Source organism: Excalfactoria chinensis, chromosome 8 (genome assembly GCF_039878825.1).
Source record: "Excalfactoria chinensis isolate bCotChi1 chromosome 8, bCotChi1.hap2, whole genome shotgun sequence".
NCBI classification, from domain to species: domain Eukaryota; kingdom Metazoa; phylum Chordata; class Aves; order Galliformes; family Phasianidae; genus Excalfactoria; species Excalfactoria chinensis.
The window spans coordinates 8,354,069-8,374,879 of record NC_092832.1 but is presented as its reverse complement, the minus strand read 5'-3'; the positions used below and the strand labels follow the sequence as shown (position 1 = coordinate 8,374,879).

At 40.7% G+C, this 20,811-nt stretch overlaps 2 protein-coding genes across 2 annotated transcripts; both read left to right on the top strand.

The window, feature by feature from the left end:
- Positions 1–2,182: 2,182 nt before the first annotated feature.
- RGS1 (regulator of G protein signaling 1) lies at positions 2,183–5,826 on the top strand. The gene is made up of 5 exons (XM_072343159.1): positions 2,183–2,416; positions 2,791–2,874; positions 3,512–3,573; positions 4,160–4,323; positions 5,022–5,826. The coding sequence occupies exons 1-5, from the start codon at positions 2,313–2,315 to the stop codon at positions 5,205–5,207; spliced, it is 600 nt and encodes a 199-aa protein (XP_072199260.1). The 5' UTR covers positions 2,183–2,312; the 3' UTR covers positions 5,208–5,826.
- Positions 5,827–13,976: 8,150 nt separating this feature from the next.
- RGS13 (regulator of G protein signaling 13) lies at positions 13,977–20,076 on the top strand. The gene is made up of 5 exons (XM_072343160.1): positions 13,977–14,070; positions 15,002–15,070; positions 17,724–17,785; positions 18,821–18,987; positions 19,579–20,076. The coding sequence occupies exons 2-5, from the start codon at positions 15,006–15,008 to the stop codon at positions 19,774–19,776; spliced, it is 492 nt and encodes a 163-aa protein (XP_072199261.1). The 5' UTR covers positions 13,977–14,070; positions 15,002–15,005; the 3' UTR covers positions 19,777–20,076.
- Positions 20,077–20,811: the final 735 nt, after the last annotated feature.

Below are 20,811 nucleotides of genomic sequence, written 5' to 3'. Positions count from 1 at the left end.
TTCAGATGGGCAGTAGGCACTCCTTGTTGGCAAATAAAGCATCAACAGTCCTGCATTCCTAATAGGTAAAAACAAGCAAACCAGCCTGCTCTTTGTAAGTAGTCCATCTTCCTAGACACAGAACCTGTCTGCTGGCTTACTCATAGTTGCTTGTAACTGAAAGTTCAAGCTGTACCCCCTTCTCCTTTGACTCTTGATCACCAGCAACTACCCAGACCAACTACTGAGAGCAGGAGTAGCTTCATAGTTGGATCAGGTTGCTTATGGCTTTGTCTGCTTTGTGCATTTCCAGGCATGCAGACTATGCACAGCATTCTTGCTGTGAAATTATCCCAGAAGGAAATCAGTAGTGCACCTTTCCGAGTAGAGCCTGGATCTAGCATCCCTATAACCCTCCCAGTAATTCACTGAATACAGCTGCTACCTGAAGACACTCAGTTCCCCCAGCCTCATTGTTCATGCTAGGCATGAAAACAAACACAGGACTGATAGCATCTCTTCTTTCCTTTTTAGCCCCATTCAGAGAGAGGAAGAGCAGTTAACAAATAAGTCTGTGTGTGTGAAGGTCAGTGTTTACCTGATAGCGTGAAGATAACTGCTTCCTGCTGTACAGCCGATGCTGTACATACGCATTTATGTCACTAATAGCATTCAGAGGATCATCTGCCGCCTGTGGTCAAACCAGCCTGATGCAGACAGGCTGTCCTGCGTGTGTGTTGGCTTCCTGAGACCTCTGTACCACAGTCCATTATGAAACTGTAAATAAGTGAACAACTTCTCAGTTGCTATGACCATATGTAGCCTGACAAATAATTCATGAGCTATTTATAGAGAATTGACATTGTAAGAATTAGTTAAAAAAAGTCTTTCAAAGTGTCCAGAAAAATCAAAACATTGAGATGACTAGGGATGAAATGAAGTACTCACACCTCTAAACTTCAGACAAATAAACACAGGCAAGTTCTCTCTCTTCAGGGTAACAATGTGTCTTGCTTTGTATTCATAGTACTTTCTTCACAGGAGAATTCAAGTATATATATGGAGAAAGAATGGACACCTCCCTTAGACACAATGTAATGATCATACTGCCTTTAAAACAACAGTTCTGTACCTTAAATCCATCTTTATACTATTCTGAATCACCTAAAATTACAGAGGCTTTCTTGAACTATGGCAGTGAGCTTACAAGTAATCTCACTCTTCTCCAAAACTATTTCCTATCAAAATCATTTAGTATTGTCACAGCACGTGACTAAACAAATCAGATGTCTCTAACATAATAATCTTTGGAGACCAGCTGGTACAGAGTTGTTGGAGAGAGTCCAGAGGAGGCCATAAGGATGCTTAAAAGGCTGGAGCATCTCTCCTATGAAGAAAGATTGAGGGAGTTGTGCTTGTTTAGCTTGGAGAAAAGAAGGCTCATTGTAGCCTTCCAGTGCTTGGAGGAAGCTTAAAAGAAGGAGGGAGAACAACTTTTTATGCAGGTAGGTAGTGACAGGACAAACAGGAATGGGTTTAAACTGAAAAAGGGAAGGTTTAGGTTAGATGGTAGGAGTGAATTCTTCACTCAGAGGGTGATGAGGTGCTGGCACCACAGCCCAGAAGCATTTTGGGTACCCCGTCCCTGGAAGTATTCAAGGCCAGGCTTGATGGGCTCCCTGGCAGTCTGTTCTAGTGGTTGGCAACCCTTCCCACAGAGGGGGACTAGAACTAGATGATCTTTAAGGTCCTTTCCAACCCAAGCCATTCTGTGATTCTGTGGTAATGACATACAAATAGTTTGCTACATATGGAACGTTGATATTGGCATATCTTTGAGTACATGGTTCTAGTTTTCCTTTTGACCCACAAAAAGCAAGCAATCCTAGCACACATATGGTGTATCAGACACATAACAGGTGAATTCTTTCAAGATTAAACCACAACATTTGGGGTCCATTCGATGAACTCAAGAAGAAACGCTGACTTGAATTCACCAGAGAAAGAGAAGAATTCAAAGTTCTGGAGGGGATATTTGAGGTTTTCGGTATCACGGACACACAAAACAAACCTAAAGTAAATCAGACTCATCCGGTTTAACCTCAACCACGAGACGCTGCTGTCTGTTTTCTTTCTCAAAAGACTCACGTCACCGCGCACTGAAAAAAGGGAACTTCCACAGTTTGTGGTGAAGGCTACATGATAAACAGATCTGTTCACACCAACTAGCGGGGCTGCCTGCGTCAATAAAAGGCAGCAGCAGGCAGAAAACTGACATTTGGTGCTTGGAGGATTATCGCTGCAAGAGGCGCTTCCCATCAAAGTTCAGTAAAATGCCAGGATTATTTTTTTCCCATAACAACATGACTGAATTAAATGGAAAGGAGGACTGCAAGCTCACAGAAGGCAAAATCCATAAAAAGAAGCAAAAGGCTTTGTAAGTATATGTATATATATCTTAGTATAAACTCTAATGTATTAGAAATGAAAATAATACTAACTCTTGGAGATAAAGAATTTGCACCTTTTTCAGGCTAAAGGACTATAAAGCCCACCTAAAGGCCAGGACTATAGCATTACTAGAAACAGCTCGAGCTAATACAAACCAGCTCTTTCATTTAAGTAAGCAGGATGAGATTTTGGAGACACCAGGAGTCTCTTAGTCTTTTAAAAATAACTACATGGATACATGACTTTCCAGACTTCAGTCATAGGATGGAGCTGTTGGCCTTTAAGTTTTAAGAAATTCACTTAGAATAGAAAAGCATCTATAACTCCAATGGATTACAGATGCCTATTTGTTGTTTTCAGTGGTGCAGACCTCAAGAACTATTTGAAGTGCATGGTACCGCATCTCGAATCTGGGATCAAGTCTTCTAATGCCAGGAATGTCATGTAAGTACAGGAAAAAAAAGTAAAGACAAATTTAAACATACATCTACAGTTAGATTACTAAACAGCCAAACTCATTTTCTTTTAATTTCTATCCTACTTCCATACCAACAAATCATTTCTAGTACAATAACAACACCTGGGACTTCCAAAAGAGGTGAATGTTAGGAAGCAGGAATTATTTGTGGAATTAGAAGCTGTTTCTTGTTTATGTTTGCATCGAATGGTGTTGGAGTGGACACCTCACTTAAATCTCTTTTCTTCAGAGGCACACTGTAGTCATTCTATAATGGTTTACAGGGGAAGATGCTTCACACACAAGAGTATAGCAGGGGAATTACAAGTTTCATTTCAAAAATAAGAAAAAAGTAGCAAGGATAAAATATTATTTGCTGATAGTCACAGTAAAAGCTCATCGCTCTGGAAATAGAATTCAGGATAACCATTAAACCCCCATGTTTCCATTTTTCTGGTTATTTTCTCAGTGTGGGCTCCCACATCTGCACTGAGAAAGCCATAAGTTTAATAAACACACGGTACATATTTCTGGAATAGAATAATAAAACCTGTCTCCTTTAAACACACAAAAGAAAACACATGGCTTCTTGCCTCAAACCTTTTCCTTCATTTGTCAACACAGGCTTTCTGCAGAGGAAGTAATACAGTGGTCCCAGTCTTTGGAAAAGCTCCTGGCCAGCCAAAGTAAGTACATTACTTCAGTATTACATTGTCCTTGTTCTGAAGAATCATTATTATTATTAATCCGAATTTCACCAAACATGCAAAGCTGTAATGTTGCACAAACACTGACAAAGAACGGCCTGTTGCCTTTTAGTTATTCTCAGCTCTCAGCTGCTATGTTCTAATTTCCTCCTAAGGCTTTGTGTTTCCCTACGTCCCCATTTCCTCCTCCTAGCAGAGTAAATAAACCCTTGCAGGCCCAGATTGATGCTTTTTTTGACCAGTTTTCAGCCTGCATACAACACCAAATCAATTTGGAATTTGGTTTTCAGCTGTACCCTAGGTGACTCCATTTAGGGAAGGCTAAAATCCAGGGATGTGATTTGGTTGCCACGTTCCAGATCTACAAGCCCCTAGATGTCATTAGGAAGAGTCCCATTACCCTTGGAACTGGAATATTTGCAAAATGTAAAAGAAGGGGAGAACTGAGCATCCCATCAAGATTTTATACTCAAGATTTCAACAGAACCCCTGCTATGAACTCTTTATTTCCACCACCCCCAGACACAAATATCATCCTCTATGTGTGTATTTATGTTGGCTGCAGGTGGTCAAGGTGTCTTTCGGGAGTTCCTGAAGTCAGAGTTTAGTGAGGAGAACATCGAGTTCTGGCTGGCCTGTGAAGATTACAAGAAAACCAAAGCTGACCACTTACATGGCAAAGCAGAGAGGATTTATGAGGAGTTTGTTCAATCAGATGCTATTAAACAGGTAAGTTCAAAGTTACCCGTATAGTTTCATCACAGGGATACTGAAAAAAATAAATAAATCAGCAGATAGAAGCATTGAGATGTGCGTACATTCATTCAGTTAGACAGGAAGAAGACCCAGCCACACGTTTTACAAGCACGCTTGTGCCATTTGCTGTCTTCAGCCGTGAGATAATCAGACCTCAAAAGCATAGCCACATGATGCAGGCAGTGCGACAGTGCTAGCAACAGCGCCAGTGGCTCAGCACATGATGCTAAGTCAGTCCAGGTTTGAATTACTGCTGGTGCTTAGAGTCAGATACCTGAAAGTAAGCTTTGCTAGCAGGAATGCTATGGGTTGTAACAGTCCTTTAAAATATGGGGACGCACTAGAGAATTAAAAGTTGTGTATATCAACTGCATAGCTAACTGGAGACTCATCCTACACAAGATTTCTCCTGTTGTTTTAACTTGAGGTTTAACTAGAGGTTGTTCTAGTACTTTCTCTATAGTTTAGTTTTATTGCCTCTGATCTGTAAAGAAACAGTATTTCTATTGCACATGACTGGGTTATAAACTTTAACATTTCCTCATTCTGCACTTCAGATACCAAAAATCACACTGAATTCTAAGACTAGGAATTCATTTGCTGTCAATACCAGCATACGGGTACAGAATACATTTCTAATGAGTCACCGACAATTGTTTTTCCCCTTCCAGATCAATATTGACCATCAGATGAGGGAAGCAACGGCCAAAAAGGCTCAAGACCCAACTCACACCAGTTTTGATGAAGCCCAGAGAACTGTCTACATCCTTATGGAAAGGGATTCATATCCCAGATTCTTAAAATCCAAAACCTACCTGAACCTCCTGAACCAGCTGCAGACCAACAGTTCAAAATAACGTGGTTGAGATAACAAAGAGTCAAGTAGACTCTGTGTCAAATATGCTGTGAACACATTCTTCAAGGTGTCTGGATCTTGGCACAGAGAACACCTGCCTTGGGAGGTGGTACAAGAGGGATGCAAACAGCTCTGTGTGCAAGAAAATGCAGGATTTCTGCTACAAGTGTGAAAGCAACATGTGGTGAAAATCCTCTCCTTACTTACAATGTGGAAGCGAGACAGGATATGGATGCTCTTTATTACTTGAACTCCACTGTGAATGTTGAACCAAGGGTTAGAAACCCAAGGAACAGCTGATGGGAAAAGATTATAAAGGTTCAGAAGAAGAATAAGGGTGACTGACAATTTTGTATGTAAGAAGACAAGGCTCGGATGAGACTGTTGTAATGGCTTTTTGAAATCTGTGAAGCGTTAATAAGTGTTAGAGAAGCTTCATGATAATATTGTGTGATGTAAATATATATCGACTCCTCTTAAAACTGATATATTCTAAGTTATGTAAAAATTATATAAGCTGTACTTTTATTATGTTTGTGCTCAACAAACATATGTAGCATCTTTTCTGTTCATTTTCCGTTTAACTTATTGCAAAATAAACTTTTCAATTAAATGTACTGAAAAATACAGACTAGGTATTACAGTTACAGAACCAAGCAAAACCAAGTAGTGAAACACGCTGTCGTTTTCCACTCCACTAGGTCACTACTTCCCATCTCTTTATTCAAATACTATGCTTTCCCCACAGCACAAATCCTTTTCTCTCCTACCCATTCTGCAGAGACATAGCCTTGGTTATCTAGAGTAGGGGATCCCACACAACCACCCTCTCAATCCACATCATCCCCCCCACAAAGAAATACAAAAGCAAGTCCAAGTTTCCTATCTCTTTTTCATACTCCGCCAGCTACCAGCACCTGAGTCAAATCTCAAATATAGAAATCATCTCACCACTGCCCTCACAGTTAATCCAGCTCGATGCTGATGTGTTGAGCACAGCAGATCAATCACGCTTGCTTACGTAGGGAGGCGGTAAGTGATGAGACTCACCAGCAGTCACATTACTTGTGGTGTTAGTGCTATACAACAGCAAACAACGGGCATTAAATTTCACTGTGAATGTTGTATTAAGTTTACCCTGTAAAATATGCAATGTTACGTCTAGTCTGTACTGTCATGGGACTAAGGAAAAAGAAGTTGCAGTTATACACAAACTATGCAAGTACAAGTTTGGTAGTGCTTGTGTATGAAGTGATTAAAATTTTTTGACATTAGAGTTTGTAATGAAAATAAACCCAAACATCTCTTGGTGAGATGAGCTACCATCATGAGGGACAGCTATCACATGGCTGGTAACACAGGACTTAATTTCCCCACTGAAGATTCTCACTTTCCCAAAAATAACACGAGCTTAGTCAGGCGCAGTGAGCTATTCTGTACCAAATGGAGCAGCTGCAGACCCACAGACATCAGCTCGTGGGGACTTGCTGCCGCCCTCTGGGGACTTTCGGGCCTCCGGGGAAGGAAAAAAGCTCTTCCGGATGCGACACAGTGGTGTGGCAGCTGCTGTCACCATCGCCTCGTCATCACAGCCTGGTGGCTGCTGTGCAGCACGTCCTTCCACTCCTAACACTAACTGATACCAAAAACCAGCTCTGACTCCCACACCAGCATATCCTCATGCTCGTCCTAACACGCTTCCCACATACCAAGTGATCGCATGGTTTAAAAGCCTCAAAAGATGAGAGTACCTCTGCTCGTCTTTGTGCTTAGGGAACCAGGTCTCATCGGCACTGGTTACCTCCTCAAAGCAGCAGCCATCTACATCCACTGCTCATGTCACAGGACGTACTCACAGCACTACAACTGCTCCCACAAAGCTTGTTAAATATGAGACATCAGCTGCCTTTGCTACTGGCACTACATTTAAGCGATGCCACTGTTCTGAACTTCAATCTCTTGAACTCATACAGGCCCAACTCTATACCCCCAAAGTTGTAGCTGTGATTTCACCAAACATCTGCATGACTCTTCTGAGCAAAATCATATACAGCATGGCAAGGTAGGGCTATTGTTTTCAATGACTTGTTACTGCCAGGGAAGAGTGTCAGAAGTTGTCTGTGTTTGGGTAGACTGCAGGATGGGGTAATGGTGGGTATAACATTTCTGACTCAGTGTAATCCTCAGAGCTGGATACAACCAACAGGGGAAGGCAGGCTCTGGAGGACTGCAATGGATTTGAGTTCCACAGCAGCCACTGTTGACTCCAATAGAGGGCTGGCACTGCCCACACCTCTTTCTGCAATAAGAATGGGAGAACTACACAAGTCAGCTACCTGTGTTCCTACCTCCAGAGCCATCCCAGCCTGCTCCAGGGGCCCTAGCAACACAACTGAGTTTTGCCACAGAATAAACAGTGCAGCAGAAACCCAGAGCTGTCTCAGGGATGCTGTCATAAGCCCAGCATTATAGCCCTGTTGCTATAGCAGGGACATACAAAGCCAGCTGTTTAAACATGGTCCAACTATTCAACATAGATTTACTACGCTGTCCATAGCCATCCATTTAATAAAGAGAAGCAGCTATAAATGATGGTTCAATGGTACAACTGAAACAATGTGCAAAGCATTCTAAGACACTTCATTGACGTGCTTTTAAACACCCAAGAGTTATTGCAGGTTTTTCTAATCATTTCTGCAAAATCTCCTTCAAAATGCAGCGCATTCATTTTGCGGCAAACTCTTTTCTTCAAACGCTGCCCAAATGGAGTCCTGTGGGGCTCAGAAGCATAGCAGAACATGTAGACCAAAGGGATTAAAGACAGCTTTTTGTGACCCTTAGTTCACTTACAAGATGAATGTACTCTATCAAGTTCATCCATGATTTCTTACTCCCAGCCCTGCACACCATCAGCCCCAATGCTGCAGATGGGTGCCACAGCTGTGGGCTGAGCCCTGCAGAATGTGGCAGACTCTCTGCAAACAGTTGGTGTTACGCAGCCATCACACGGAGCACAGGACTGAAACCATGGTATGACACTATATGAGTCTCTCACATATAACAAAAAGACACGTATATTAAACCTGTTGTTGGAGGCACACTGAACCCCATAGCAGGAAGGAAATGAAAGGCGATGCCAAGCTGAGATGGTTAAGAACACTACAGTTTCACCACCTTAGACTCCTAAATGCCATCTGTCTGTGCCCACATTCTCAAGTAATGGACTTTCCGGATGTCACTGTCTCCTTTGTGGCTGTGAAATGGGTTTGACAAGCAAAGACCAGATGACAATAGGTGGAAAAAACAGATGTTTTCATCTTCCATTCAGAGACATGTGTTAATTATCTTGGAGTGTAATCTCTGTGAGCAAAGCTCTGTGAAAGGAAACCTTTATTCATTAGACCTGAGTAGAAACTGCAAAACAAACTGTTATTTACTATTCACTGGATGATTTAAATTTCTCCTGTATACTCAGAAACAAAGTCAGAGTTAAGATCATCCCCTGGTACATTCAGACAATCACAGCTCAAAAGGTCTTAGTCACAAAGATTTAAGATCTACCAAGCATGGATGTGTGTCTTTCAGTAATAAACTTAGTCCCCACTCTCTTCTCCAAACAGCATCAGAAAGCAGCTGACAGATCTCAATCATCACCAATACTAAAACTGCACTGAGTGCTGGCCTTTGGTTTCTTCAAACAGCCTAAACAACCCCAAAGCACTAAACTGAGCTGTGATGGCAGCCAGCCTTCACATGGTCTCTTTTACTTCATTTTAAATGAAGAACAACTTCAATAAGAAATAAAGAAATGTAAACTTTTCAGCAATGCTTTAAACCTGTGCACAGAGGGAAACAAAGCAAATCAGCCACTCTTCTAAGTCTGTTATACAGCCAAAGCACTTAAATGACATTACAACTGCCCACAAATCTGACATCCTTGGGAATGAGAGTCAGAGGCTTTTTGTGTTATCAAATTACTGTGCTCCGTAACTAGGAGACAATCTTTAAAACAGAATAAATGTGTTGTACTAATAACTCATAAGCACATGAGTTTCAAACTTCATACTTCCAGACTTACGGGAAAATCTTTACTAGATGGGTCATCAACTACTCAAGTCAAGATCAGTTTAGATATACAGAAGGGTGACTTGCTATTGAACAGAATTGGACCTGCAATGAGGTTAAGCTACACAGTGCATTTATTCATGCCAGTCTGAAGAAACAGTGAACACTGAATACATGAACAAAACTCAACGGCCAGCTGGGAGCTGTTGTGCTGGGATGAACTATAGGGTTTAGGAGACCCAGACTAACAGGTCAAATGTTCTGACCAACCTGAAGCATACAGTAATCAGTAAATTGACACTGAAAACAAACTACAATAATTCTCTTAATGAGAATATTGCCACAGAGAATGAGAACCTTCAAAATGATTCCACCCACATGATGCCCATGTAAATAGCCTTGCATACGGCTGAGACGTGTGAGCTTGCTAACAGGAGCCTGACAACGTGCTGTCGGGGCACACAGGGATTCGTACTCTCTGAAGCCTGACTGAATGGGAGGGCTGAATGTTCTTGTTCAATGCACTGCAAGCACCCAGTCACATGATTTCCTCCTCTGCTTTGCCAGTTGCAGAATGTCACCCTCACACAATGACATCATGGCTTTTAGGAAGAAAAACGGAAGAGAAAGGTTATAGCACACGATAGAGAGAAGATTTCCAGAACTCCTATGTAGACTTTTCAGCTATACTCCAGACTGCTGTCACTAAGCAGATGTTTATTAAGTTCACAGATAAGACTTGTCCAACTCCATGGGCAAAAACTGAAGAAGTCTTAACTATGGAAACAATTCCCACTCCTCAGGTTAGCAAGCACTAGCAAGCTATGCTCTACAAGAAGAATATATTTTCACCACCCATTTAATAACAGACAGCTGGTCATTGTGGTCTGTTGCCCTGGGAAAGGATGTTTGTTGCTTGCTGATCTTAACTTTTCTTGAGGTTACTTTCAAATATATGGCAGGAAAGTTCCCAACAAAGGAACTGGTCCCAGCCACGGCTGGTTGAAGCCACAATATAAAATATAGCCTAGAACATATGACTGCTCTCTGGAAAACTCAGTGGCCATAGTAAGTAAAATGCAAGACTTTTGATCCATTTTTCTTTTATACGCTATGTGCGCTCACTAAATAGAACACAAATCAGAGCATCTATTTTGTGTGCTCCTCAAGGAAAAACAAAAGCCTCCCAGTGCCTTTTCTTCCATGCAGGCCTAAATCAACTGGCACGCACTCCTATTTACCTGCCTTTGTAGGATAGAGCCTACAAGGCAAGCCCGAGCAAGCAGTGTTCCTGCATTCACAAATGCCAGCATGTGGGCGTACTGCAGGAGAAAAAGGAGGGTGAGTAGCAGTGTACAAGCAATGGAGCATGTGGGTGGATGGAAAGAGTGGGTACAATACAGAGAATGAGGCAGACAGGACTTCCAAGTTCACTGGTGTGAAACAGGTTCAGGTAGGCGAGGTGCTTAATGAGCAAGAGGAGCATTAAAATAGAAACACAAACAGGAAAGACTGACTGTAACAGCAAAAGAAGAATAAAGAGAAAGCATGAGGATTAATAAGGATACTATTTAATGAGCGAACACGGGAAAGAATGGAAAGAAATATAAAGCTTTGAGCAAGAGTTTCTCTGGAAGCATTATTATTGCTGACAAGAAAAGAATTGCAATAAAAATAGTCATCAATTAACAGCTAGTTTAGACAATACATTTAATCCTTGGAAAAAGAATTGGCCAGAATAAGTCACAAGTTAAGCAGCTCTGGCTTGATAGTTGTTTCTCTCTCCATCACTGGCTTTTCTGTTTCCTTCACTTTATTTTCTTCCTCTGAAGTGTGTCCTGCTCAACTACTGCATGAACCAGGCAGTCTCTGGCTCCTACACAGCACATGCCCTTACAGCATCACAGTTATTCTGCACCCTTAAGCATGCAATCTAAGGTTTCAAATAAACAAGGCTCAATTAGAAGCCATGTTAGACAGCCTGTCCAACAAAAGCCTCAGCTACGTGCTTGCCTCCTTCTCTCTCCTGGCTGGATAAGAAACCCCTTTCAGACTAGATAAGGCCATTCACTACAATCAGGGGGTTTCCCCAGGGCCTGCAGAAACCTACATTCACCCTCATGAGATCTATTTGAACAGGTACACAGAAGATTACTTGCACCTTCTCCTTCAGAGTGATGTCAGATGACATCTAGTGGAATATCCATGTAATAAGAGGGAGGGCATAATACCGTCTTGATCAGACAACTTGTCATTGAAGCATGTTGTGGGCTTTTTGTAGTTTGTATAAGATGCTTGATCACAATGTCACTAATTACTCATGAACAATACTTAGTCATTACATAGTTTAAGTTTACTACAAGATTATCTTGCCAAAATAAGATATTTAAGCTAATGCAAAAGAACTTTCAGATACACACGCATACAAAGCCAGCCTTCCCCTCCTGACCCAGATATCATTTCCAGCATAGGCAATGCTAAGTACCCAAAAGTCACAACAGTTATAAGCATATAACACACCTCACACTGTTATGGGAGAGCTCTGACCCATCAATCTAAGTCCCTGCTTCTTTGTGCAAGAGGACCAAGGCTGTTTGTAGTGCAAGAGTGCTTGCACCTTGTTTCAGCATGGACTTCAGATTTTATAGATCTTGTCTAAAAATATTAGTCAACAAACTTGGACAATTCATGAAAGATTTAAATGAAGTAAAACAAAGCTTAATTTAATTGTAGCTGATCAGCAGAGACAGATCTATCAGCCTCTATCAGTGGTGCAGAGTCCAATACAACTGCTCCTGATAGGAACCACACAGTTTGCCTATGGCACATATAAGGAAGGAGATGAGACAGGCGCCAACGCATGCAGAGCAGACGCAGCCAAAGGAAAATAAAATCTTCTGCATTTCAAGAAAATAAAGAAAAAATACACACATGAGGAATTTAGAATCTTATCCCTACAAATGCAGCTAATAAATGAAAATTTTAACCAAGAGCAATGATATCTGAGTTTCTGTAAGCATGATGGCTTGTGCTTACAAGCATAGCAAAAGAAAGGAAACACTTCTTTTTGGCATGTAAAGTTGCTTCAGAATAGCAAAGGTATTATTTTAAGAAGTGTTCCTGAAGCATAAACAGCTTCTTCATTATTTATGTGTGAACATTTTACGTAATATTCCTATCACAAATTAGTCTGAATGACATCACAGAGGGGAACTAAGCAAAACTTGAGCAGTTTCTCCCCAGAGGCTCTGCTGAGACCTGCATAGCACAACCAAGCCTGCGACATGGGGTAGCTTACAGGTTCACTGGCTTGGCATACAGATGCTATGAATCAAAACAGAATAGACTGCTCAGAGAGGTGGTGGAATCATCACTCCTGGATGTGTTCAAGAAATATTTAGATGTTGTACAAGGGGGGGTACGGGGACATGGTTTGGTGAGAAATACTGGTGATAGGTGGACAGTTGGACTGGATGATCTTGGAGCTCTGTTTTGACTATAGAGATTCTGTGAAAGCATATGCTGGAGCTCAAAAATAGGTAATGCTCTAGATTGGTATCACATCTTGTACACAAGTGAATACCCTCATGTCCTAGATTCATTTATCAGATAGGTAATTCCTCTGCAAGTATCATAGCTGTGTGACTTCCTTTTCAATTAATAATCTGTGGAGAGCACAGGTCGTATGCCTTAATAAAGCTTGTGAATTATTACAAAACATAAATGTTGCATGATATCCCCCACCCCTCTCATCAAACATTTGTATGTACCAGCTGAAATCAGCTCCTGCAGCCTCCAAATAGCTGGCTGAATTACCAAGGCAGAAAAGTGATGACGTATGCGTGCTACCATTTGCAACAGAGAATAGGGCACAAACGTAGGCAAGGTCACAGGCTGTACTTGTGACATTCGGCCAATGCAAAATTGGCACACATTTCACGAGGGCACGTTGTAGCTTTGTGTGCTGGATCTGTTTTGTTTAAAGAATAACATCATCGCCAGCAGTAACAAGTGACAAACTGATGGAGTACAGGCTACATACTTCTGTGGAATGAAGAAAATCCAAGGATAAAGATAAAATATTTTTTTAAAAAACTAAGATCAGCACACTTTGTTCCTTTCTAAGCAAAGAGAATTACAAAGCCTTGGTTGTCTGCATAGCAAATGCGTGAACACAGCCAGCTCTAGGGCACAGTATTTTCTTACAGACCTCAAACCCTGCTTTAAAATGTTCCTCAGAGCAACAATATCTCATTGCCCAATGTGAGTCCTCCATGCACCCTAACAAAAATGAAGTTAATGAATGACACTCTGAATTTAGATGGAAGTAGCTGAACTACTGCTTCATCTCATATTTGGGGGGGAATTGTCATGCAGTACCAACTACAGGTTTCAAAGGCTGTGTTTTGTGTGTATGTCAGTGACCTGTGAGAGTAACATGAAGATATGCAAAATAAGAGGACAGGAGATAAGGACTAAAATAAGGCAATGGGGATGGTTGATTATCATATACCAGAATTTAACGTGTAACAACTTTAAATATAGAATATTGCGTTGTTCTAAAACATCCCTTATATGCAGAAGGTGAGATCACGGTGAATACTAGTGATATGAATAGGCAAACGTAGAGGAAGTTATACAGAAAACAAGCAGAGCATAGTTCAGAGAATTCCACAAAAGTAGGAAATGAGCAACAGTCACTGGCAGTCCTACAGGGCTGCTGGAGCACAAACAGCCCAGCTGCAGTACCACGCACAGGGAAGTTAAGAGGCTTCGATATCCTGTAGGAAATCTACTGGGTAAGATTCTCATGTAATACCAAACTGGATTTGGACATTAATAAGACTAAGATCAGGATCATTTCACATGTTGAGAAGATATGGCCTCTTTCTGTGTTTTACCATGTTTGAGTTGGAAGGAAAACTAGACTGCCAGAATAGTATATGCCAGTCAAACCCAAACCTGAAAGAAACTATGAGCTGAAATAAATAATGTGCAAGATAATTGATTTGCTTTCTGGCAGATCTATGCAAACTCGCTCTCCATCCCTCACAAGCTTTGCACAGAGTTTGATCTCTCTTTATAGAAAACAGAGAGGGAAATAATCTGGGTCAGAAAACATTGATGGGGTTTTTGTTTTGCTTTCTTGTATTTGTGTTTCTTGTGCGTTTGGCTGTTTTCCTGTGCGTATGTGAATATATTCTTAACAACCTTGTCCTTATACAGACCGTACCTGCTCTCACGAATATCATCTCTATATGAAAGCAAAAATAAGACCAGTTTTTAATCAGTACTGATTAGCTGGTAACCGCGGGGCAAATTAGTGCCTCATACTTAAGTTACTGAACATTGTCCAGTTGACACTGAGCTCTGATTCTTGATCCAGGTGTACTTGTCCTTTCAGAAAATAACCACCTGTTTCCCTTCTCCTTTTGTTGAAGCTCACTGTTTAAGTTCTTTCTACAGTTGGGAAGGAAGAGAAATACCAGCTCTATTTCTTTCTCCCTTTAGAAATATCTGCTAAACTGCCTACATTTTTGCATGCTACAAAAATACATTTTGGAGTACTGGTAATTTTAAAATAAAAGACGATAAAGATTAGATGTTCAAAATAATAATACTGATAGAGCAGGCAGCGCTGCAACATGGAAGACTGAATTACAAGTAGAATTTGAAGATAGTCAGCAATCAGTATAGGAGGTTTAACACTCACATAGTTCTCATGTTTAGGAGAATGAGTCCGAATATTTGCTGGCTTTGCAAGACATTCAGAGCAGAAGAAAATGGGATCATTTCTAAGTAAGTAATGACAAAGTTCTTACATTCTGCAGTACATGTGGCTCTCTGAATAGGACAGAGATGTAAAACCCAGAGGATTCACTACAAGTTTTCTTTACAAGCCTAAAGTCATGCAGATGTGTGCAGCATCTTCACAACTGCTCCAGCTGACCACCTGCAATGCAGCTAATTGCTTTGCAGTACACTAAGCATACATTAGCAATTTGCTATTGGAAGTGGTGTGCATCCTAGAGAGGACTTTTATTTGAAGTATTTAGGCACAGGTTTGAGCTAATCCTTGGTTTAATCTCAGGTTTATGCTCCAAAAGAATTTTTAAGTTCAATTTTGTGCCAAATCTTTTGAAGAATTCAGACTATCAGGAGAGACTGAATACATGTGGGTTCCTCCACACATGAAGCTGTGCTGTAGAGTGGAAAAGAGAAGCAGTAATGACTCCTGCAAGTCATCAACTGCATCTAAACTCTATAGAGGCCAGGCATAGCCAGATGTTTTGGTCAGCATGTCATACATCAGGGTGGCTAAAAAGCTTCTATTCAACACACCTGCCAAAGAACTGGTACTAGCTTGTACAGTGTACTTATTTACTGATTGGAGAAAAATACATCCTCCATAGCAATATTGAGGTGTTTCTGCTGACTGCCATTTGTGTGAGGCTAAGTGACAGCTCAGCAGAAATCCAGAGTGCATTTCCTTCCAGAAGAGTCTCCTGAACATGAACCTCTACACAGCAATGGCTCAGCCTGTGGGAAACTAATGCAGAGCAGCCATGGAAATCCCACACACTGGGGAGGGCATAACAAGCAAACTACAGCTCCCACAAGGCCTGGCAATAACATTCGGTGTGTAAAATATTGGAGCCCAAGCTATAAAGCCTCATATCTTTGGAGAACACTCACGTTTCTCAGCATAATAGAGGTTCTCTGGCAATTTGAATCATCTTGCCAATTAACACTGGGAAAACTTCGCAGTCAGCACAGCAGCTATGAGAGTGGCATTAATAACACATGCTCACATTTCCCTTAGTAACATTCATGATTTGAAAAGACAAGAAAAAGAGTAAAAAGCTTTTCCTCCATGTCAGCTGCCCCATCAGGTAATGTTCTTTCTGCTTCAGAGATTAATGCTAAAGGCAAATAATCAGACATGGAAATAAGGTGGCCCAGCTGATGATGCTCAGTGAGACGGACGAGACTGTCACTTGTTCTATATACAAATGCTATTGCTGACAGGAGTGAAATATTATCTGCATCAGTAACACTGACGATGACTCAGGAGTGGCTCCCAAGGAAAGGGAGCGTTCAGATGAAGTCTCACCTCCCATAATAACAAGTTTCCATAGATGAGAGCCACTAATGCATGGGGGGGAGGGAGGGGGAAAACGAGCTTTGGATGAGAATTGAGCATACTAGCAAGAACTACTAACCCTGTAATTTGATAGCAGTAGGACTTGTATTAATATATTTCTGATCACACAAACCTGACACAGTAATCACTATGCCTCAGTACACTTGGTCAGAGAATTCTATCAAATTAAAGATGAAAGGATAATCATCATTTTTGAAAGCTATAAAACTCCTGATGTCTGTAGCACAGCAGAAGCCTACAAAGCTGCATGCAGCATTCATACTTAAGATGATTTTGCTTTTAATTAAGGAGATATGTGAATATCTCTCTTCTGAGATGCTAAGTATCTTTCATGTGCTACAGTCCTAGAATCACTAAAGCTATACCTCATGCAGAAAGGGAGCATTCGGAGAAGCTCTCTCTTCCCAATTCTGGCTGACTCATAGCGGAAAGCACTCACTGGAATACATCCTTGTGTTTTCTTCTACTAACATAAGCAGGAGCATTTTTTCCAAGTTACTAGCATTGAGCTCCTAAAATTGCAAGGCTTAAAAATCAGTTGGTCTAAGTGGAGCAACATGCACATGTCTGGCCATCAAACATTTTTTTTTTTACCTTACTGTGTTTAGTCTCTCACCTCACTGCTTCCATACTTTTTCCCAGAATCAGGCAGGAAACTCCTACAATCTTATGAAATTGCCATTTGAGTACAACAAACATCGAAGAAATCTCGTTTCATCTTCAAGAACTGTTTCTAGATTAGTAATAGCACGGCCTACCGCACTGTAAACAACTGGAGAGAGATGGAGAGGATGTACCTTACAGCTGAGGTTGTGTTAAGCTTTCAGTATTTATGTTAAGTTTGGAGCTTATTTTCAGCTCCCAACTGATAAGTCAACTGCAACTTGGACAAGAAGGGTCTTTAAAAATTACAGTAAGAATCTGAGCCCCTAAAAGTCTTTGCTACTAAATACATGTGTCAACATTGCATAATCCACCACATAATTCCCATCCCAAACTGGTGACAATGTAGAAAGTCACTACTTATCTTGTGCTTAAACTGAGCACAGCTCTAAACCAGTGAATACTATTTCCAGAGGAATTAGAAAGGAGTGCTTCAAGATGGAACTATGTGCTATGTTGAAGCAATTACATGCTTAGTAAGCATAAGACATAAGCTCTTTCAAATGCAAGATTCATACATCTCACTTAAAATAGGGGACATATTTTCAATAACTAATTATATTTGACTTTATAGAATTAACTCTGGCTCAAACACATAATAATCTCCTCTTTTTTCCCCCGAAGACTGTCTTTGGATGAAGTGCTACAGTGGTCCCAGTCCTTTGAGAAACTGATAACGAGTAAAAGTAAGTAAATGCATATTAGTATCCCAGTTGGATTACTGAAAATGCTTCTTAAGGAGCGCAATCAGCAAGACAAGCAGTATGCTGTGTTCTTGATCTTACACGCAGCTACTGAAAAACAGCTTAGGGGGCTGTGTTTACCATGCAGCACGCTGAAGAAACCGAAAGCAAAAGTGGCTTTGCAAACCCCGTGTGCGGCCAAGACATTTTAGCTAATGCTACTTCTGTACAGCACAATGCCATGCAGGGCAACACAGACCCTCACCTCAGGTACAGAAAGAACTGTAGCCATAGCAGACAATCTGAGTATTCCCCTCCACTTTTCCTTTGCCTCATTCAAAGCTGATGGCTGGCAATCTGACTGAAACATCACTGCTGAACTTTCACATTCACCACGCAAAGTTAAGTCACAGCAAAGACTTCTTACAATGATTTCTGAGGGTAGCCATTATTTTGAAACTAAGTGAAGTATAGAGAGCAAGGAGAGGAACAGAATGAGGATTTGTAACAGCTAGGAAGAAAAATGCAGAATTTACAATTATAACACTTAACAGCAAACGACTTGACCTGCTACACTGTATAGGGAAAGCACAAGGAGAAAGAGCACTTTTCTTTATTGAAAAAGGAACAATTGGGTGCAAGTCCATGGTTACTGCTACATCACAGCCATCACCTTTAGCTGAGGGAAAGCTCAGAACTCTGCACCAACAGGAAAGCTTGGTTCAAGCTTTCAAACACCTGTGGCTTCCAGCAGTACTCAGTGCCTAGCATAGACTTCAGTGCTCCTGACTAGCAATATGGCAAAGTTTAAAGGAAGCTCTGCACACACAGCAAAAAGCAACGTCTATGTAGAGAGTTCGAGGGTGAATTAGTGCATTTGATTTCCCACTTCAAATATTCTTATTGAAAGGTGATATCAGAGATGTTGAACAGAGTTATACACGCTACTTTATAAATATCCCTACTACCTTCAAAGGCCTCTCAAGGTAATAAACATGGTATGCTGTATATAAAGTTTGGCTTTCAAAACATTTACAGATGGACCTATGATCTACAAGATCTACTTGAAGACAGAGCACAGTGAGGAAAACATAGACTTCTGGCTCGCTTGCGAAGCTTATAAGAAGATCACATCACAAAGAAAAAGGATTTATGTGGCCAGGAAACTTTTCGCAAGTTACATTCAACCCCAGGCTCCAAAAGAGGTGATATGCCCTAATTTGAGCTTTTTATTTCCTCTGCAATACAGTCTGAAGTGTAACATAGCTTACAAAATGCAACAGATTTCTAGAACTTCTCGTGAAGTGATTGAAGACTCCAGTTCATCCTCCCAAAACTTGCCTTTACTGCTTTGTCAATAGTAGTTCATACGTATATATACACACACACCATATATGTGTGTATGCACACAGCTAGATTATGACCCAAACTCATGGATCTTTATGTTCTTTTAAGAGTCTGATCCATGGGCCACTTATCTCACTTTAATAGATCCCATGCCATTCCCACATGCAAATAATAATCCGGTCTTCACAAGAGTAAACAAATCAAATGAAGAACTCCACTCAGGTTTTTGCTCCCCCAAAGGAGCAAGCTCCCCATCCAGCTGCGAAGACTAGATTTTTCTGACATTATGAGGAAAGATACTGCTGCAATAATAAATATTAAGCTCTGATTTTAAAACAAAGGACACATAAAACTAGAGAAATAAAAGTCACTCAGTACAGTCCATCTAACTTCAGCCCTCCTTTGCAAATATTTAATGATACTTCAGTAATGCTGATTTGTGCTTTCAGATTAATATTGACAGCCCAATGAAGAAATCTATTATCAAGAACCTACAAGAACCAACACAGTCCTGTTTTGATGAAGCACAACGAGTAGTTTATATACACATGGAAAGAGATTCCTACCCTCGATTTCTTGAGTCAAAGTTCTATCAACAGCTCAAATACAGACTCCAAACTGATAGCAATATTCCGTCAGTACGTTAAAGAGAAGGGATGAAAACTTGCTCCTCTAACCTGAGTTTCTAAGACTTAAAGTAAACAACAACAACAAATCACAGTAGATTAGTATTAATAATCATCTGTTATACTGTTCTGCTGATGTTAGAATTGATGAAGAACTACTTTCCGTCTTTCTTTTCCCGTGGAAAGGTTCTGGTTTGGCTTCCCCCAAATGATTTGGCTGCATATAACTTAGAAGAGGAAAGAAATATCTGCACTGCTGCTTTCACCAAGTTTTTGTTGTTGTTTTACTTCTATATTCAGCCACAGTAAAAGAAATGAACCAAAGATACTGTGAAGTACAGCTTCTCTTTTAACTTCAAGTCACAAGGCACACTTATGCCACAATTCTGTGTTGAATTATGACATACAACATATGTCACAAAGGTACTTGGTTTACATATCTATATACTGCACAGCTTGTGCCAGTGATTTTATCTTCTGTGATACAACTCATTAGCATGTGATCCCTTCTTCTGGATACAGACACACAGATACTTTCCTTCCTCATCAGTTTCCTTAATGACTAGATAGGAGCACAGCTTATCTTTATCATCCTACAACACAAGCAAGCTTCTCTCTGTCTCTTGCTTTACCACAGTAAGCTTTTACTCTCACTCTTTCTGTTTTTTCTCCTCTTCAACCAGAATGGATAAGCCCTTTCCTTACAAGACAAGCATGAAAACATGGATCAGTGCAGACATGGAAAATAAATCCCTTTGGTAGCTTTATACTTCCTAATCTAGTGCAATAAGATGTATGAACGTATTCAGGTAGTCCCTCCCAAAATTAGGTATATCACTGTGTACTTGTGTAGAGCAGAATAAAGCAATTCTAAGCATGGCCTACTGTAGCACAGAAGGCATTAAGGCAACCTCAATATTGTAAGGAAAGATTGTACTCATCCTACATAAAAACATCATCCTAGATAGGTGTGAACATTTAGCTCATAAAAATCATAATCAACAAGGGCACCATGTTAACTTTTGGACACATGTTGGTCTTGAGCTCGATAGACAC

What these genes read in the sequence shown, in the direction of transcription:
- RGS1 (XM_072343159.1), top strand. Translation starts at nt 2,313, where the DNA reads ATGCCAGGATTATTTTTTTCCCATAACAACATGACTGAATTAAATGGA. An exon ending in TCTAATGCCAGGAATGTCAT is followed by an intron (nt 2,875 to 3,511) that starts GTAAGTACAGGA and finishes TTGTCAACACAG; the next exon opens with GCTTTCTGCAGAGGAAGTAA. An exon ending in AATCAGATGCTATTAAACAG is followed by an intron (nt 4,324 to 5,021) that starts GTAAGTTCAAAG and finishes TTCCCCTTCCAG; the next exon opens with ATCAATATTGACCATCAGAT.
- RGS13 (XM_072343160.1), top strand. Translation starts at nt 15,006, where the DNA reads ATGAGTCCGAATATTTGCTGGCTTTGCAAGACATTCAGAGCAGAAGAA. An exon ending in GAAACTGATAACGAGTAAAA is followed by an intron (nt 17,786 to 18,820) that starts GTAAGTAAATGC and finishes AAACATTTACAG; the next exon opens with ATGGACCTATGATCTACAAG. An exon ending in AACCCCAGGCTCCAAAAGAG is followed by an intron (nt 18,988 to 19,578) that starts GTGATATGCCCT and finishes TTGTGCTTTCAG; the next exon opens with ATTAATATTGACAGCCCAAT.